Source organism: Larus michahellis, chromosome 2 (genome assembly GCF_964199755.1).
Source record: "Larus michahellis chromosome 2, bLarMic1.1, whole genome shotgun sequence".
NCBI classification, from domain to species: Eukaryota; Metazoa; Chordata; class Aves; order Charadriiformes; family Laridae; genus Larus; species Larus michahellis.
Genome location: NC_133897.1, coordinates 73,814,262 through 73,833,422, shown reverse-complemented (window position 1 = coordinate 73,833,422; position 19,161 = coordinate 73,814,262). Strand labels below are relative to the sequence as shown.

Genomic DNA, 19,161 nt, shown 5'->3' with positions numbered 1-19,161 from the left:
TCTTTTTTTTCTAATTTGAGAAAAATGTGAGTGCTTATTGAAGTGAGGAGATTGACAGTGTGTGCTGCTGTTGGGCCCAATGGTGGCAGATGCTTATGAAAGGTTCCCCCTACAGCTTTGCCAGTCTATGTACCTTAATCGTGCTTTGCAGCTGCCCTGGTACTCCTGGTTCCTGCACTGTTTGTGTGTAATTACAAAGTGCTTTTCAGCAGCAAGGAAGCCTCTGAAGATTGGGAGGGTCTGTGAGTTCAAAGGCAACCTCAAAGTTTGAATGTCTATTCACAACTTTCCTAATCTTCTCTCTTTTCCTCCGCCTTTCCTTTATCTGCTTTCTCTTCCTACTGCTTTCTCTTCCTACTGAACGTTACTTCCCTTCGCTTCATATTCCCTCCTAAATTTCTGCCTGCCTACTCATTTGTACCTCTATTAGACCCCACGAATATTTAGCTTGCTCCTTCAGCTCAGCCTCTCATCCTCCATCTGAGCTTGGTCAGGGTTTGACTTTACTGGACTTGCCATGTGGCTTTCCCCACATGTCCATCTTCAAAGCTTTTATGTTTTAGGACTTTCTCAGATTGCCACAAACACAACGGCACTGGAAACCACAGGAACCATAGCGAGCCTTTCAACTGAAATGAAAACTCTTTAGTCCTGTGTGACTGACCCCGTGGCCCACAAGAGACATGGCGAGTCCCAGGCCATTGGCTTGGAAAGTTTGGGTAAGAGTGTAAAACCGTGTTACTGCAAATGAGCTCTTTGGGGCTAAGTCTGCAAAACTTATTCTTCTTCATTTGCCTTTTCTTTTTTTGTGTGAAAGTGTTCCCGAAACAAGTGTGCTTCGTGCACAGTCATATCCCTGACCTTCAAGTAAACTGTTGTGAACTACAAGCAACAGACTTAATATGAGTCATTTATAAAGGCAAAAAATCCAGTCATCCCTATTATGTGCTGATCGTAACTTTGTCTGCTGTACGGTGGTGATCGCAGTAGCCAGTAGAGACTTTCTGAGGAAATAACTATCCATTTAATTGCTTTGAAATAAATCTTTTGGTCTGTCTAGCAATTTCAAGCCATGCTCTTACTTATTTTGGATATATTCCTTCACCAAAGATCCCTACAATCTGATCCTTCTCCGTAAATTCAGCTTGAGAAGCAACAATAAAAGTAAGGATTATCAGCAGGAAATGTTAGTCTGTGTATATTCTTAGGGAAGCCATGCTACTTGATATCATCAGGAATTAATTTGATTAGTCATGTAGACAGAAGTGCGGGGGCAATTTGTGCTGAGAGCAATGCTGGTGCAAGCTGATTGACTTCATTGCAATTGCCTGTGATGGAAAGTTCAGTTTGACCTATTTTCTTAAATTTTCCTTAAAGCCAGATGAGTCAGACCTTTCTGGAGACAGGGCAGACAGAGCACTGTGTATGGCTTAGTCCTTGAGTGCCTCTGACAGGGAATGGAAAGTCTTAGACCTCTGGGATTTCATGATATTCATGTCTATCCCACACACTGTAAAAGGAATAGAGTTTCAGGATATCCCAAGTGGCAGATCTTGAAAGACTTGAGTTTTTCTCAGATGTCTCAAGCTGATCACCCAAGATTTTCAGGCACTATCAGTTACAAGTAGATTTCTCAGCAGTGTTTCTTTCTTTCCCATCTTGAGACATGTGCAATTCTTGAGAAAACAGCGAGAAAACCATAGTGGCATCCTGAAAGATGATGACCGTGACCTGCTTTACTGAGCTTTCCTTGCGTGCAAGAGCCTTCAGAAAAGGCTGCTCCAAGTCATCACTTTGTCACACACAGAAAACTTGATCGGTTCCAAAGAGTTTCAAGTTTCTTTATTGCATGTTGCAAAATCAGGGCTTCTGCTGTGTTTTCCATGTTATTTTAAGTCAAACATTTGATTTCGTTCAAATTAATGTTCTTGTTATGAAACAGTTGTAACGCACATCTCTGGAACTCTCCAGTTGCCTTCTTTGCTTTGCTTTTTCAGACATGTAGCTTTACTTAGAGCCAACAAAACACAAGTGCCTAATTTCTGTGTCCGAAGGAAGAGGTGTAAAACTAACCCATGATATGGGAGCAGTTCGGCCAGTTTGCCACCCAGAGGTGGCTAGCACTTGACTTTATTTACTCCAAGCACTTGGAGTGTTCCTCTGGACCTTCTCCCTCCCTTTTTCATGGCTTGGAGCATTTCTGACAAGAATAAGTCACATTGAGGTTTTCCCCCGGGGGCTTGCTAGACATACAGGCAGGCACACAGGCGCGCGCTCTCCCTTTTCCCCTCACTGAGCTTTTTTTAGCGTGCTGCGGGGGAACATAACCTAGTGCGGAATTATAGATAACAGCCAGATACCTGATTGTGGGTTTGGTTTTGTGTTGGGTTTGGGGGTTTTTTTGTTAATGTTTTTCTGCCCCTGTATATAAGACAGGTCTGGTTTTGGTGGGAGGAAAGCAGAAGGTACAGAGCTGTTTGTTTATTTATGAGCAGAAGGAAAAAAGTATTTGGGAGGTGGTGGGGTGTGAAAATCCACAGTGTGTATTGGACTTTATTCTTTCAATGTCAAGCAGAGAGTAAGTAGCGAGGAAGCTGCCACATGTTGTGAGTCTCCAAGTCATTTATATGTTATGATGTGCAGAACTTGATTCACGTTTTTCCTTGATTTCAGTCTCATAATTGCACCGAGAATTGTTAACGTCAAGATTGTAGCTATATCTAAACTGAGGGTGCAGGAGCGCTACTGAGTCTAAATTCATGCCTCTGCTCTAGCCTGTGTCTATTATTAAAGTAAAATAGGCTTCCATTCCCCTGGAAAGCCAGTTATTCAGGATCTGCAAAGTGCTCTGAACAGATCACTAAAACCCAAGGGCATGCCACATCGAAATTAGATACAAAAATTCAGAGTGTATTTTCTAAGATGGAAGCTGATAACCTTGTTAGGACTGTAGTGACTAGTGGCTCTGGTGCTGGGACTTGGAGTGACTTTGCTAGAGCTAGAACTTCACCTATAATTTCAGCATAAAGATTGTCTCTTCCTTTGAGCGTCATCTAACAGTAATGGTTGCTTGCTCACCTATTTTACAAATCCAGACTCCACATTGGTTCATTGCTGGTGTTTAGGCTTAGCGTCATCAGGACTTTGTGCATTAATTACACATACATGTTTGGCCCTTCAAATGGCAGCTCAGCAACGTTCCATCTGCCCTGCCGCGTAGGGTGACATCTTCCTTTTTATCCTTAGAAGTCCTTTACCGTCAGCAATTCTTCACACTTGCATCAAACAGGTGTTTCTAAGCTTATGTGTTTTTTGTGTGTAACCTTTTCTGTTCATTTTTATCACACCATATGGTATCACACTGAAATAAAGAAGGGTTTCTCCTAAATAAGGAGAGAACTCCATCATGGCGAAGTGTGTGCATAGGATGTGGAGAGCCCTGCAAGTAGAGCAAGAATGAGCCATGTGGTGCTTCAGCAGCATTGCTGAATGTAGGAAGGCCAGCAAAGGGCATTTTGTTTCCTTCCTTCTCCTTTCAGTTTGCTTTTGTTTGTGCAGCACTCATCACCTGGCTCTCTTGGGCTCATGACTGCGAGGAGTAGCTGGGATTGTTGCTTAAGAATGTGTTTATAGCTGCAGAACTAAAAAGGTCATATTCTATTTTGGCCTGCAGGAGTCTCAGGCTGATTCTCCCTCCTCCATGCCCTCACAGTTTTGCTGATGTGCCATGTAGTAAGCAGAAATACACGGAAATACTGTCAGCCTAGCACACTGGAGCCCCTGCCATGGACCAGAGTCCTCCTGCACTGATTGCCTGGCAAACAGAAAATACTTGGGTATCCAGGTTTGCAAGTCGAAGGATGCTGGGTTGGAGCAGGGCAGGAGGAGGGCCACAAAAATGATGAGAGGGATGGAACACCTCTCCTATGAGGACAGGCTGAGAGAGTTGAGACTGTTCAGCCTGGAGAAGAGAAGGCTCCGGGGAGACCTAATTGCAGTCTTACAGTCTTAAAGGGGGCCTATAGAAAAGGTGGTGACAAACTTTTTAGCAGGGCAGGTTGTGATAGGACAAGGGGTAATGGCTTTAAACTAAAAGAAAGAAGATTCAGACTAGATATAAGGAAGAAGTTTTTTATGGTGAGGGTGGTGAAACACTGTCCCAGGTTGCCCAGAGAGGTGGTAGATGCCCCATGCCTGGAAGCATTCAAGGTCAGGTTGGACGGGGCTCTGAGCAACCTGATCGTGTTGAAGATGTCCCTGCTTGTTGCAGGGGAGGTTGGACTAGATAACCTTTAAAGGTCCTTTCCAACCCAAACTATTCTATGATTCCATGCTCTACCTGGTAACAAACTCCTTCAGCAAATGTCAGCTGTCCTGAGGAGGCTTTCGGGGTGTTTTTTATCAGTGAATAGAAGATGCTACCGAAGCAGGTACCGTGTTAGTGGCTGGTTCCTCTGTTGTAGTCAGTGGATCAAATTGTATGTATTTTCCTCTTCCCTCCAAGTTGATCAGTTTGTTTCAGTATGTGTAATACAACATCAATGTATGCATTAATCACTAGAGCAGCTGGTAATTAGTTAATTTATCTTTTATCTCTTTTTTATTCTCACTGGGATTCGTAGTACAGTGGGCAGAGGAAACAGCAAGGGAAGGAAAATATTTTGAAAAAATTGCCAAGTACAGGGGCATCCCTGCAAAAACATCCCTGTCTAAATAGACTGTAAAACAAATGAATCATGGTGTTTTGGTTAGAAAGACTAAACTGATGAGAAGAAGTGATGCTGCCTTGCTACACTTGCCTTTGTCTAGCATTTTCACCTGGACAGTGCCATTCTGTTAGCCTCAGCTTCTTCAGGGATACACTACAGCTCTCCAAGACAACCTTTGTATTGAAGAAATGTGGCTGAGAGGCTTCCATGCAATTTTTTTATGTCCACCTATTTGTGCTGGAAGCAGGAGGGAGCCTGTCCTGCCCACACAGAAACCACCATGTTGTTCAGCTGAGGGGCTTAGGGCAGACTTAAAGGGGTGTCCTGACTGGCGCTGGGGCATTTGCACAGTGCCACAGCTTGGAGAAAGAAGTAAGAGGAGATCTTTTCTGTGGTGTGGAGGGTGCAGCCAAAAATTTGCCTGCTTTTGGCTGCTGGGTTCCAGCATCAATTTTTTGCTTTCACAGAGATGGTTTGAGGGCGCAGTGTCCCAAAAAAAGAGTCAGGCAGGTGATCTGTGACACAGGGAGACATGGTCCAGGGGAAAAAATGGAAAGACACCAGCCTCAAAGATTTTGATGCAGATATGAATCTCTATCTTAGTAGTCATCTATTTAAAAGGGATGATGCTTTAATCTCTTCTTTATGGACAAAGGAAGTGTCACTCTCCTTAATGGCAAAGGCTGTGGCGGAGGGGGAACTGAAAGTACAAATGGTTTCCCAAGCTTATACAAGAAGCAAACGCAGGCTGGGGCTAGGATGCAAGTTTCTTGATTCACTGTCAAATAACCAACTGTCTGGCATCCTCTTCATTGATTTTGTTGTCCACTGTGCAATAAAATTATGCCAAGGTTTGTAGCCGCATATTGAAGCAGTCAAAGAGGAGTTATGCTTTTCTCTTTACTTATCTTTAAAAACAAGGCAAAGCAAGTAATTTTCTGCAGGAATACTGTAGTACGTTCATTTTACATTATTTGTCCTGGAACTGATTAGCAGCAGCAGCTTTCACCATAATTACACAGATCATAATTAAACATATTTTTGTTTTATGAGCTGTGGCAAATTCAGATTCTCTATAAGGCGGCTCTTAGGAATGAAGGCAATTTGCATGTTATAGCGAAGTGCATGTTACAAGAGACATACTAGCAGATGGCTTCAGGGCTTGTTTGCATTCAAAATACATAGCACCTGCAAGCAAAAATGCCTTGGGCTTTCTCCATGATAATTTGGGGTTCTTATCCACACAGAATCAGTGTTACCTACTGGACCAGTTATTTAAGTCCCAAATGTCCCCAAACGTGTCAGAGCAGCTGGGCCGCTGCAGTCTTCTGGGATCTGCTTGCAAAAACTCTGTCCGTTCCCATAATGTTTGGTGGTTCTTTTGTAGTAGGGAGTACACGTGAAGATGGACAGAGTCACTAAAAAGCTTTTGACCTGACCTGTAGGAATAGTTACACAGGTAGTCTTCTTCCAGTCTCTGCCTGAGAAAGGGGCTGCTCCTGTCCTTCTCTAAAAGTTGTTTGGGGTTGGGAGATAATAACAGAGTCACTTAAAATGCAGGGGTTTGGATACCAAGTCTATTTTCAGATCTGAGTTGAATTTCATGGTTCTAGAATCAAAAGAGTTGGAAGAGGAGGGATAAACACTGTTGAAACAAAATCCAGTGAAACAAAAAAGCTTAAGTTTGGAATGAGTGAACCATTTGGACTAATCCTGATGGAACATGTTTTTCCTGTTTCCCCTCTCATTTTGCTATAAATAGTAGATCCTTGTATTTGAACAGTCAGTGTAAGTGTTCCCTCTCTGTCATACACAAACACCTTCAGAGCACCTTGAAATATGATTTCATAAAATTTGTCTGAAAACCAGAAACATCTGCATCACTGTTCTTTAGCCAAGGAGCTGAGCTATGAAGACATTGTAAGTAATCTGTCTGAGGTCACAGAGAGAAACTGCAAAAGACTGATGACCTGACCCAGTTTTTCATGTCCTAAGTCCCACCCCATTCCTGAACCACAAGACCATTTGCCTTACAAGACCAGCTCTGCTGGTCTTCAGTTCTGCTGAATATATCACTCTAGTTTCCTTTCTTAGAACAGGTGAGGCATAACATCCCAATACTTCCCTGAGACAGCAGATGTGATATTCCGGTTTGGAGTTCACCCCGCATTTCATTAATGCTCGTATTTCCCAAATTTGGGGAAAGTTCACATTTGAATGTGCTTTCCTTTCCTGGCCCATTTCTATAATGCAGCAGTGCCAGGTACCAGTGACAGACAGCCATGAACTCCAAGCGAGTTCAGAAGGTGAATTATGGTCACGTCTTCTGCTTACCTGATTATTTTCTGAATCACAACCCAAATGAAGGTGCTCTCAAAGGCAATGAATAAGTTAGAGGGAAATCCACGGCGAGTGCCTGAACTGCTGCGTGACTGCTGGGGGACCAAACTCTTCGCAGCTTTTGCTTTCCCATTGTGCAAGGTAGCACATGGTGTCTCAGCATCAGGCATTCGAGGGGACGGCTTTTCAGTGCATTAACTCATAACTACATGATACGCACATTTGGGGAATTCACCTGCTTGTTCCTGAATAATTCTGCATTCCCTATTCTCTCACCACTTAAATGAAACGGATGAGAATTTTAGATGAGCAACACATGCAAAATCAAGTCCTTTGGGGCAATACTTAACCTGAGGTGACCGACTCTATTCAACATAAACCTATATACATAGCCCAGCGTGCAGGATGCTTTGCGTGGCTTAGTGTACAGCGTGATTCTGCTGAGAGTATGCTTCAGCCCGTAGTTCCGTGAGATCTGATAGCACCTAGTCTGATTTGTGAACACCACTGAGAAAAGTAAAGCCTTGGCAATTTTTGCTGTATGTGACATCTCAAGGTTTCAGCTCCCAGGAGCGCCAGGTGAGAAGTCAGACCTGCATCAGAATGACGCAGAACAAGTAGGTCAGCAGTTTGGTTGCATGCATCTTGTGTGTGTGTCTGTGCGCGCATGCATTTGAGAAAATGGAAAACCATGGCACTGAATCCTTAAGTTAATGCTCCGTCTTTCTTTAGGCAGAGGTCTCACCGACCGTTTCATGTGCAGTTGAATAGATTTGGAGCTGTTTTGGCCTCTTGTTGCAGTAAAACATGTGGCAACAATATGTGGAAATGGTGAAGAACTGCAGAATGAGTGGATTTCTTGTAGCAGCGAGCAAGGGCTTTGGCTAAAAATAAGGAGAATGGTGTTATTCTTTGCCATGTTTCGTCTGCCCCAATTGCACTCTCTCTCTGCTTAGTGCCTGCCAAACTGATAGCTTGCTGAAGATTTAAAGGAGCACCACTCACATTCCTATAATAGCTACCAGAATAGCTGAGGTTATCATATCTTCCTTCTTCTATCTTTCTTGCAGGCTTTCCTTCCCGAAGCTTGCAAGAAGCAAGCATCCTCACCCCAGCTCCCCACTTTTGCTGTGTCGCAGGCACCATCCTGACCTGCTGCTCTGGCAGGTTGGGCAGCTTGGGCTGTTTACCCTGCCGTGGAAACAGACGGCACATTTTGGGGGCAGCAAGGGATTGACAGAGCGTCTGGCCAGAGATTCTAATCCCCTTCAGGTTGGGGGAGCTGGCGGAAGCGCCCTGCCCAGGCTGCAGCCACCTGGGGAGGATGGGGCTGCTGTCTGGAGCAGCTGCATTTTGGGCAGGAGGCAAGGGGGGGGCAAAGAAAGGGGGTATTCATCCTCCAGATAAGCATCCAAAATGAATTCAAACTGTCTTCACTTCTCTGGGAGCCTCTGGTCAGCCATAGCCTGGGAGTTGTGGGGGGGCTGGGGATGAAGTCACCAGCCGGTGCCAGCCGCTGTCGGTGGCTGGCACTGTGAGCCCTGCACAGGCCAGGCCAGGCACCCCCTCTGTCTTTTAAGAGAAAGGAGAGAGAAAAAGCAAGAATGAGGAGGGGTTTCCAGGGGGGGAAAAGGTTTTCCTGGGGCGCCCAAAGCAGAAAGGCCCTGCGCCCCCACAGCTGAAGCTGCCTGCGGGGGGTGGGATGGGGTGGGGGGGACGGGATGACACAGCCTGCTGGCAGCCTGTCCTTTGTGTGTAAAATATTAATTACGGCGGGACAGGCAGCCATGCTGCCCGAGTGCATCCTGCCAGGGGTCCACGGCACTGGCAAGTGCCCGCCATCCCAGAGGGCCTGACGAGGGACTCCCAAGGTGTGTGTCGGGGGGGGGGGGGGGGCTTGCCAGAAGAGGGGGTTGCATGGGAGAAGAGGAGGTAGGGGGGAGGGAAGCGAAGGGATGTACTGCGCTCTTGGGATGCGTGGAAGCCGGCAAGGTAGCCTAAACTGTACCAGGCGTATCTTTGCCACCAAAGATGCCCAGCGCCCGTGGCTGAGGGTGAGTCTCGCCACGGGCATGGCCGGAGCGGGGACAGGCTGAGCATCCCCCAGCCCAGCCCGGGTGGATCGGGGAAGGAGCAGGGTCGCGGAGGGCAGCAAGGCTCAGGCAGCGCTTCTGCCTGCTCTGCCTCCTGCCTCCCCCCCCTTCTCTCTCCCCCCCAGCCCTCCCCTTCATCCCTGTTGTGTGTGTGGCAGCTAAAGGCTGAGGCGAGCGGGAGCGGATGGCGGATTGCACGCACGCCAGGCAGCCTGGGATGCTGGCTTTTTCTTCTGCTGGCTGCAGGCAGGGCTCGGTTTCAGACATGAGTGGAGAGAAACCTAAAAAGAAAGCTTTCTATCTAGTGAGGATGAAGCCACTGAAGGAGCCCACCACCACCACCACCACCACTAACAACAATGTCTCTTTTGTGATACACTGTCACATAGGCAAGGAGATCAAACACATTTGCAGCAACTGCAGTCGCGGGGAGGAAGCCCGTGACGGTGAGTGCTGAGATCCTGGGGGTGTAGGAGAGAGGCAGGGGAGCGCGTTTGGCTTGCATGGGGGGTGCCTGTACATGTGTGCGCTCCCGTCGGAGGCTGGGATGCTTGGCTTGCCCCTCCACAGATCCCAGGGAACGAGGAAAGGGAGCGCGGGAGGAATGCACTGGGCATCGATTCAGCGTGTCGATCAGAGGGATGCCAAGAGGGACAGGTCCCCTCATTTGCCACAGAAGCTTAGTGCTAACAGTTAAGGAACCAACTCTTTCTTTTTTTTTTCGTCCCTTTTTTCCCCCAGTTGCTATAGAAATTGCTGTGTGTATTGATTGTGTTTTGTTACCATTCCCGTGAATTTTAGATCAGGGTTTTCTGCCTTGATACATCAACTTTTTCCTCGTCGTGCTGCAGTAGAGTTTGCTTGACTCAACTCAGTATTTGGAAGGACTAGTTTACCTGGAATCCAGCTAGTGTGATTTTCACCATGCTGTCAAATGCATGGGGGAAATTGTATTTTTATTGGAATTAATATAGTGCTCTTCATCAGACAACTGTTCTCATCCCTTCCCCCTCTCCTTTTGGGACTGAGCAAAACCTCCAGAGGATATTCAGGGAGTTACGGTGTAATCAATCACAGGTGTTGCTACAGGTAAGTATATGCTTTTTACATTTCTGGCAATGCAAATACTTGAAGGCAACAATGACAAATTATTTGGATTTCGCCAAAGTCAGCAATTAGGAGAAGCAAAGAGCTAAAAGGAGCGTAAAAGCATTCAGGCAAAAAACAGCCTCACAGATGTTAGCCCGCATTCTTGTTCAATGTTGTATTACTTCGTTTTACTGTGTGGTTTTACATGTTACTTAGGACTGAAGGCACTCGACTTAGGACTCCCTATTAATGTGGTAGACAGATCTCATTTTCTAAAGGTCAGGGAAAGGGGTTTTTTGTGATAAATGTGAATATGAAATTGTTATCATTTTCTGAGCTGAGGTTGTTTGTTGGCACGTCATTTTTCAGCTTTTGTCATTAAGGTTGATAGTTGTTGTTGTTATTATTAACTAAAGCTGCTTTAATTTGCTCCATGCAAAAGAGCAAAATATTATTTGGGATCTGATGGTTCTTTGTCAACCAAAGGTCTGCAGTTTAACGAAGTAACTGTGGTTTTGCTAATGTCTCTTCAGAATTAGCATCCTGCTAGTGTGATTATAGTTTCTTTTGATTAAACTGCAGCTAAAGCTGAACGGAATTGCTTTCCGTGGAAAGGGAAAAGATAGCCTGAGAAGCCTGGAAATCCACAGTGGGTTAAGCACCCTTACTGCTTATGCCACTACAGCAGAGGGAAGAATCTGATGAATGCTATGCAAAATGTTGAGTGTTTTCATTCCTCCTATGTGCCGCTAGTGACAGCAAGCCCCACAGATATTGAATGACGGGCTATGTGCAACAGCAGCAGGCACTTTACACTATTACTGTGGTTTATTTATCCTTAAAAGCAGACTAAGCCATTTGTTAAAAATATGCTTTTCTAGATTAATTGAATTGACCTAAAACTCAATTGCATCAACATCTTTTGCTGAGATTATTTTTTTTTTGCAACCTTGTACTTGAAATCTTAGCACAGTAAGAGAAGAATATTGCTTTCCTCCCTTTTAATGCACACGTGTGCATGCACGGATGCTTATGAATGTATAACTCCAGTTACTCGTGCCTCTTAACAGACTAATAGTTATCTATTTAGGGACTTGACTTTCTTATCATGTTTGATCATTTAGCTTCAAACCATTAGATACTGTGAGGGGAGGGTATGCCTCTTGACAGGAGATAATGTAGTAACCCTAGAGAGACAAAGAATAGAGCAGAGAGGCTTCCAGCCAGCAGGCTTCCAGGGCATCTCATCGGTCCGTTTTCCGCCTCTCCTTCCATGGCGTAGGATTTCATTCCACTCCATGCAAATAACTTTTATGGTCATCTTTTTAAAAGTATGCAATACCGGTACAGCCTTAATCCTTTGTTTCCCACCAGCATGCACAGCTGAGTTTCTTTCAGAAAGTAAAGAAACTGTAGTCCCAGCTGTGCTGGCTAGGCACACTTTCTGTCTTGGCTCTGATACATTTTTCAGGACTAAAAATTACCGGTATTTCCCTGGTTAATACCTGTTCTAGGCCTTTTGGGGTTTGGAGGGAATGGATGATAAGTGAACAGAAATTATGATGTGATCATAATATTAGCAGGACAGATCAGGTAAAAACGTGTGACTAGCCCAGGTTTGGAGAAACTTGTAGGGATCTTGAGATGTCTGTGCATCTTCACAGTTGCACGGCCAAAAGAGCACCCAGAAAGGGGATTACTTAGTACTTTTTATAAGAGAAATGCACATACCTTTGCAATGTGGACACCCCCACATTCCTATTCAAACCTAAGTATATTTTGTACACGGTCTTGCAGGCCTGAAACTGCACTAGTGGACGCAAAAGTATTGTGTGGGTCCTGTGACCCGAGCAACTACAATATTTGTTGGAGCTGTGTACAAAGACCAGGATTCAGTCCTTATAGCATAGGCAAGCCAGTGGGGTGCATTGATTTAATGCTGGAATACCCTCCAAATCCAGTTATGAGTGCTGGGTTCTAGTCATTGTCTTACTCTGCATTCTCATTGTAATACTGTGCTGGAAGAACTGGAGAAGGAAAATTCAAATCAATGCTGAAACAGAGGGAAATCTTTCAAAGGCCACTAAGTAATCTAGCAAAAGTCATGACTAGGAGAATACCAGGAGAGCGAGCTGTGAAACCGAAGGAAAAGATGGAGGCAAGCGCTGAGTTGTATGGTATCTTGGAAGGGAGGTCAGTAATTCAGAGAGAAGTCAGCGAAGGAATTTGGACATGCAGATGGGCTCACTGAAGTAAGGATAAAGGGAGTTGATGTAGATGCAGCATTTTGATGAGGTAGAAAATAAGAAGTGAGAAGCTCAAAGAGAAGCAGGAGGTTACAGTAATGCAGATGGAAGTGGGAGATGCTTTAGCCATTGGACTGAAAGAAATTGATGTATTTAATGCTAATTTAGTTGGAAAATAGAAAACAGAGAGAGGGATGTATAAAGCACCAACAGTGAGAATTTGCATGACAGGATAGCAGAAATGGTGTTGGAAATGGAGTAGTGAACCTGTATGTGAGGGAAGAATGAGGGCTGTGGATTCGTCCTGTGAAGTTTGAGTGGCCATAGGACATCCAGGGCAGGATGCCAGAGAGGCAATCAGACATGGTAGACAGAACCGAGAGGGAGAGGTCAAGTGTAGAAAGATATGAGTCACCTCCAGGAATAAAAGAGCAATCAGGGCTGAGCTCTGAATACTGCCAGAGGAGGGCTGCGAGGGAGATGTTGGGAGAAGCAGGATGGTGAAGAGTTGCAAAAGTCCCAAGGAAAGGCAGACAAGAAGTGAGGAGACAACACAAGTGGAGGTATTTTGAAAGTGCCAGAAGCATGAAGGGGAATGAAAATACTTTCTCAACTTAAAAGTGGGAAAGTGACTGAGGAGCTTGTAAAGCAGGAGTTAGAACTACAAGAGCTCTAGGTGCGCTGGGACTGTGTGATGCTAAACATCTCCTGGTATGTACAAGGCACTTCTTAATGTACTGATTTCAGTGGCCTCTGGGAGGGTTGTGGCAGTGCTGGTTCACAGCAGATGACATGGCTGATGAGCAAGGGAACAGTAGCTAGAGGAAAAAATACATGGAAAAGAGATTTGACTGGATTTTATTTAAGGTGTCTATACACTAAAAACTGACTGCAAATCTGTCTCCTGCAGAAGTCTGAGCCTGGATGTGGAACATGGTTTAGATGTGTCTCTACTTTACTGTGACTAGGAAGAACTGTAGAGGTTTCAAAGGTAACCAGAAATGACTTAAGAGAAAGGGCAACTGGAGCGACTGAAGTGGAATACTTTTGATTTTTATGCAGAGGATCTGACAAGAAAACTTAAGTGGAAAGCATTTACCTAATGGTGCATTGGAAGGCAGGGACTGCACAGAGAAAAGCAGTTCTTGTCAGAGTGAGAAATGAGGGTTCTCGGCTCAGTTCCCAACCCTTAGAGGATCTCTGGGTGGCTTCGGACTTGTCCGTCTGTGTGTCGCGCTGTACTTAAGTTCCCTGTCTGTAAAATGGAGATAATGGGATTTCCTTTCTCCTGCCTGCTGGTCTGTAAATAGACTATGAGTCCTTGGGGTGGGGGGGACTGTGGGAGGACCAGCCCTGCCAAAGATTGGGGGGCTCCAGGTTTTTTGGGTCTCTAGGTACAAGTGTAGTGGAAATATAAATAATAATAAGATAAACATACCCCAAAAGATTTCATTGAGAGCTCAAACCCAGTCTGATTATTGTATGCTCCTATATTTCATAGTTTTGCTGTTTCAGCAGAAATGATTCATTATCTTATATATTCATGAAAATCAGTGTGGACTGAAATGCTGTTGCCGTAGGAATTCCAACACTTGTTCCTTTTTGCAGAGCTTCCAAATAAGTATCTTTTCCACATGAAAAGGGGGACCTGGGGGTGTGTGTGTGTTTGTGTGTGTGTGTGATTCCCACCTGGAATTGAAGACTGTTTTTTTTTTTTAAGCAGAAACTTTGAGAACATTTACTTTATCATCACTTAAGAGATTGTCTCCAAGCTGATTATTTTGCTTCCCACAAAAGTAATTATTAAATGAAATAGTTGTCTTCTAGACAAGCCATGAGCCCTGCAAGAGCTGTGTATAAAAATAAGTTTTCCTCCACTAATTCTCACATTATTTCAAACGGTAGTTGCTCTTCCATTACCATCTCTAGAGTGCGCGCAGTATGTGCCTATGAGGCATTGCAGTCATTTACAATTGTACCTGTTAAAAATCCTAAAATATTTTGGAGGAAAAAAATTAGACTACACAGAATGGAAGAGCAGGCAAAATACCAGTGTACCTGGTCCTGCTGTGATGTGTGGGAAGCTGAAAAACATGTTTGAGGTTTCAACAGCTAATATAATTATTCAATGTGTGTCTTTAGTTTCTGAGGGATAGTTACCTTAAAGAAAGAAGGGGGAAAAAAGTGCATGGGCTTACACTGAAGAGTGAAATATGTGTCCTTGAAAGCACAGATCGTAAAATCAAATAATTGGGTTTTTGTTGCCTAAACTCTGTAGTGTTTGATTTGGGTGAATACAGTGCTATGTCAGAGACAGTTGAGGAGGTCGAGCAAAGATACTCCACCTCCCAACAGGCTGCCGGGGCGCCAGGCGGGACTCTCTTCTCCCACCAGCATTGCTTTCTGCTCGGGAAGATAAGAGCCCGGGCTGAGAATAAACGTGCTTTTCTGGGAAGAAGGTGTGATTCCTACTCATGCGAACTTCCAGGTGGCAAAATCCCAAGGCAGGATTGTTTACTTTTCCTTTACAAGAGAGCAGGGAGGGCAGAGTCCCAGCGCCCTGCCCCCGTCAGTGTGTCTTGAACGTTAAGGACTAACAGAAACTCATCAGTTACCTGTGTTTTGTCCTGAGATCAGAGACGGACAGGGCTGCACTGTGCTGGCTGGCTGGGCATGGCCTGCAGGCAGGGGGGAGAGGGGGAGGAAGAGAAGAAGAAGAATAAGGTCGGTTTGGGCTATGAGAGGGTGTACCTCTGGCTTACATGCCAAGACTAGCAAATGTGAACAGCTGACCAGAGATACGGGAGGCTTTCCTTAAACACTAGCAGTTATTTCAGTTGGCTGTTCTGCCATAAAAGGAAAGAAAAGGGATGGGAAAAGAGAGGAGGGATGATATCTTCTACCTTTATGTCCCAAAATAAAGCTGAAGAAACACCACCAAGCCTGGGGCAAAGTTATTAACTGCTCATCTGCATCTCATATCCTGTTAAACTGCCTGTAGCAAAAACTGCTGGCCACAAAATAAGCCAGTTGGCTACGACTCCAGGTGAGGCTGTGCTGACAAGGGGAAGTTCACTGCCAGGGTTGCATAGGCTGTCTCGCCTAGCAGAGGTCTGGGCTTACTTTGAAGAGTCCTGGAATATGCCTTGGCCAAAACTGCAATATAATTTACGTTATTGACTGAAACTGCAGGAAAAATATAGGTAGTAACCAGGGGGTCTTCACTTGGATAAATTACATAGTATAGGGGGAAAAGGTGTACACAAGATTGGGTCAGGTTTAGGGAAGCACAGGTCTAAGTCCCTTGTTTTCTCGCGAAAACTCCTGTGTCCCTACCGGAGAAATGTTTAGCCACTTTTCCCGGGAATTCTGTATATTTGTGTCATCAATTTGAGGAGGTTTAGGAACAAAAGCAACAAAAAATGATGTAATTGGTCACAATGGCTCAGCTTCCCCTCATTTTTATTACACAGTGTTGACATAAGGACACTGATAAGAGAACACCTCAATTCTTCGGGTCTTTAGAGAGCAGATGTCCAGCCTGTTTCAGTCCTGTCTCTTCTCAATGATTTATCTCCTTTTCAGTGCTGTAACTCAGTTGTCATCTTTTGATAGCATCTTACCATCCTGCTCTCTTCAGAGAACCAAGTTTAAAGTCTTTTGATGTGTAAGCCTCTTAAGTACAAAGGTGGGGCAACACCAAACACATGATGAAAAAATTAGTTCCTCGTGGTGAGTTCAAAAAAGCAAACAAAATGCCATCAAATATGATGAAAGCAATACAGTATATTTCCTGTATTTAACAATAATACTCTGCTCTAAGTATTTGTAGTCGTCTTGTGTAGTATTCCTAGTTTTGATTCTTCTGTATGAAGCTAGATACGTCAGATATACAGTACAGAACTATGAAATACAGCCATGAAAGGCTCCAAGTTTTGCATGCATGAAGGGGGGATGCAGTGCGTAAAAAGGTGCAAGATCCAAAAGGTGGCATAGATTATGGAGGAGCAGGTTTTCTTCTCACTCTGCTATTACTGGAATACTTCAAACCATCTGATATTGACCTGGGTGAACACGCTTGGCTTTCTGTGCCTTTTTGCACCATCCCCATGTCCTATTTTAAGCTTTGATCCCTTCCCAGGTGGGCAGTTAATTTCCATTTCTATGTTTGTCTTTTCTGAGTAGTTCCCTTACTTGCTTAGAGGTGTTTCTCTTAGAGGATGGTTGGCATAGTCGGACCGTTCCTTTTTTAGAAGAAAATGAGATATATGGAAGTACTTCACTTTACATCAATCATTAGAATTTTATTCATTAATATCATCACTGCCAGTCAGAGCTAAGCAGCAGAAAAAGACTGAGTATGTAGGGAAGAGATCAGAAGAGATAATCTGATTCAGTATTCTGCCATGCGACATCTCTTCTTTTCATCTCTTTTTGTTTCACTTTTTCTTTTTTAGTTTGTAACCAGTACTACTTATATCAATTTGTGCTATTATAATACCTTCTGCCTCTGTTTAGAAACAAGAGTGAATATCGTGTCATTAAAAGCATCAGAGTTCACTTATGGGCTCCTTTACTGATGAGCAAAACCTATGCTTTTGAGTATACTGTTTATAATGTTATCATTGCTGCTACCGCAGCAAAAAAGGTATACATTCTACATTAATTTTTGTAAAATATGTAAGACACTATTTCTTGATCCATTTCAGTGGCTGGTAGTCAATGTATAGCTATTCCTTTGTATGTCCTAAGATTGTCTTGTTTGCAATCAGACAATACCAAATTTGGCTTCCTGTTGTTAGCACCTTATTCAGCCCCCAATTAGGCAGAACATAATTTCAGGACCACAGTGTCAGTGTATGTGGTATCAACTGGCTAACAGTCTGCCAGGATGTCTAGGATTAATCGGATATGTTTGTAGCCTGTTAAACTGATCATGCCAGGTCTCGCCCATCTTCCCAAATCCATTAGCCAAAACCCAGCATTAGGGCACTGGGGCAATTGAAGGGCAGCACCAGAACGTACAGTGGTTAAGCCAGCCCTGGCTGGATGTTGCAATCACTTTCTTAAGACACTGGAGGGTACTGCGATGTTTGTCGTTATCTAGATGGATGCAACAAAGCTGCAAAAGGGTGAAGCTAGGACATGCTTGGAGGCCCCATTTTTCCTTTGTGACTTTGATTTGCACGCTTCTCGGAAAATAATGATGTTCTGGCCATCCCTATGAGCTGGAAAACTGTCCTCGGCTTTTTGGCTCTTGTGAAGTGACGTGAATCTTTACTGGTCTATTGCTTTTAGTCTCCTTGTCTCAGGAAGGATTGGGCAGAGAGGAGTAAGGTAATGTCTGATCTTGTCACTGTCATCTCTCCTTGACTTTCCTGGCTTTGGGTCCAGCTTACTGAAGATGAGGCAGATCTAGCAGAGCCTCTGCCTTTGGATGAGACTCTTAGATTCAAAAGACTACTAATGATTTGTTTTGCTCTGAAAAACAATGAACACACGGTATAATTTAAATCAAAGATAAAATTAGTCATCATAAAACTACCTGCTGTAGCTTCTTTGGAACCACTAGACGTATCGTGGCTTGGTTATGCCCAGGCCACCCTGTCTAAATGATACACCCGAAATCATAGTGCCCATCACCCATCGTGAAGATGTACTGTTGAGAGACAGATCTCACGGACAAGCTCTGTTCCTCCCCCAAGGAAAGCTCCAGATCCCAAGTGATAAAATCCACAAGTAAGAGATGACCAGATCTGACTGACAGCCTCTGCAGATTTTCTCTGCCTAGATAGTGGACATTTTGAAGCTTTGAAAATATGACAGGATTTCCCCAGCTTCCCTCTCTGTAGCCCTGCACCTCACCCCCACCTCCCCCCATTCCCCAAAAGGTAAAATTGTGTGCAAAATGTCCAAAGAGAAGAGGAGGGCAGGTTTCTGCATGTGTATGCTTTATAGTGTGCTAGTCAGGACATGGACCAGGGTGAGAGACACACAGGCTCCAAGACCTTGGTTTGTGTAGCTGAGGTTACTGTCGTACCCGTTTATTGGCCCCTAACTAGGAGAGGCGTTCAGTCTTAGCCACTTACTGAATCTCTGAAGCCCAAGGGTTGCCGTTTAAGATGTACAACCTTTTGTGCAGGGAGGGTCCAGTGTATCCGTTGCTTTGGGACATATTGGAAAGGATGTAAGGTGTACTTCAAGTCTTTTTCCTTCCTCCTGCCCTGAGCCGTGCAGCCCACGACCAGGATGATGGGCTTAGCGCTGCAGTTCAGCAGATGCCCTCCCCCATCACTACTTAAGAGAAGGATCTTGCCCTCTGTCATCTTTTGTATGACATTTTTCAAGCCATTAGTCTAATGGCTTTGTGCAATAGGAGTGCAGGGAATAAAATTAAAATGGATCCAATTACTTAATTTATCTTGGGAGATTTTGGTAGCAGAGAATGATTTTTATTTCACCTTGCCTCCTAAGAGAGGTTGATTATCTGTTTGAAAAAACAGAGAGTCATGGTATGTTAAATCTTTCCTTGTAAAGGTCTGGAAGCACAGAAGTGTAATGGTGAGAATATCAGGTCGTTTCAAGAAAGGCATGTCTAAGTTTTGTTAGAAATAGGTGATAACAATATTCTTTCTCTTCAGCAGTGGGCTGAGGGATGTACAGCTGCAACACAAATGCCATTGT

General features: G+C 44.4%; 1 protein-coding gene across 13 annotated transcripts in view; it reads left to right on the top strand.

Moving 5' to 3' along the window:
* The window catches only part of PHACTR1 (phosphatase and actin regulator 1), a 320,178-nt gene that overhangs the window by 157,967 nt on the left and 143,050 nt on the right, over positions 1-19,161 (top strand). The window contains exon 1 of one of the 13 annotated variants that reach the window (XM_074575915.1): positions 9,312-9,588. The exons of 9 other annotated variants lie outside the window; for them this stretch is intronic. In XM_074575915.1, coding sequence (XP_074432016.1) covers positions 9,327-9,588 — 262 coding nt within the window. In that variant the 5' untranslated portion in view covers positions 9,312-9,326. Of the gene's footprint in view, positions 1-9,311; positions 9,589-9,617; positions 10,232-19,161 lie in introns of those variants that run through there. 3 more of the 13 variants (XM_074575921.1, XM_074575924.1, XM_074575922.1) reach the window with 3 other exon arrangements.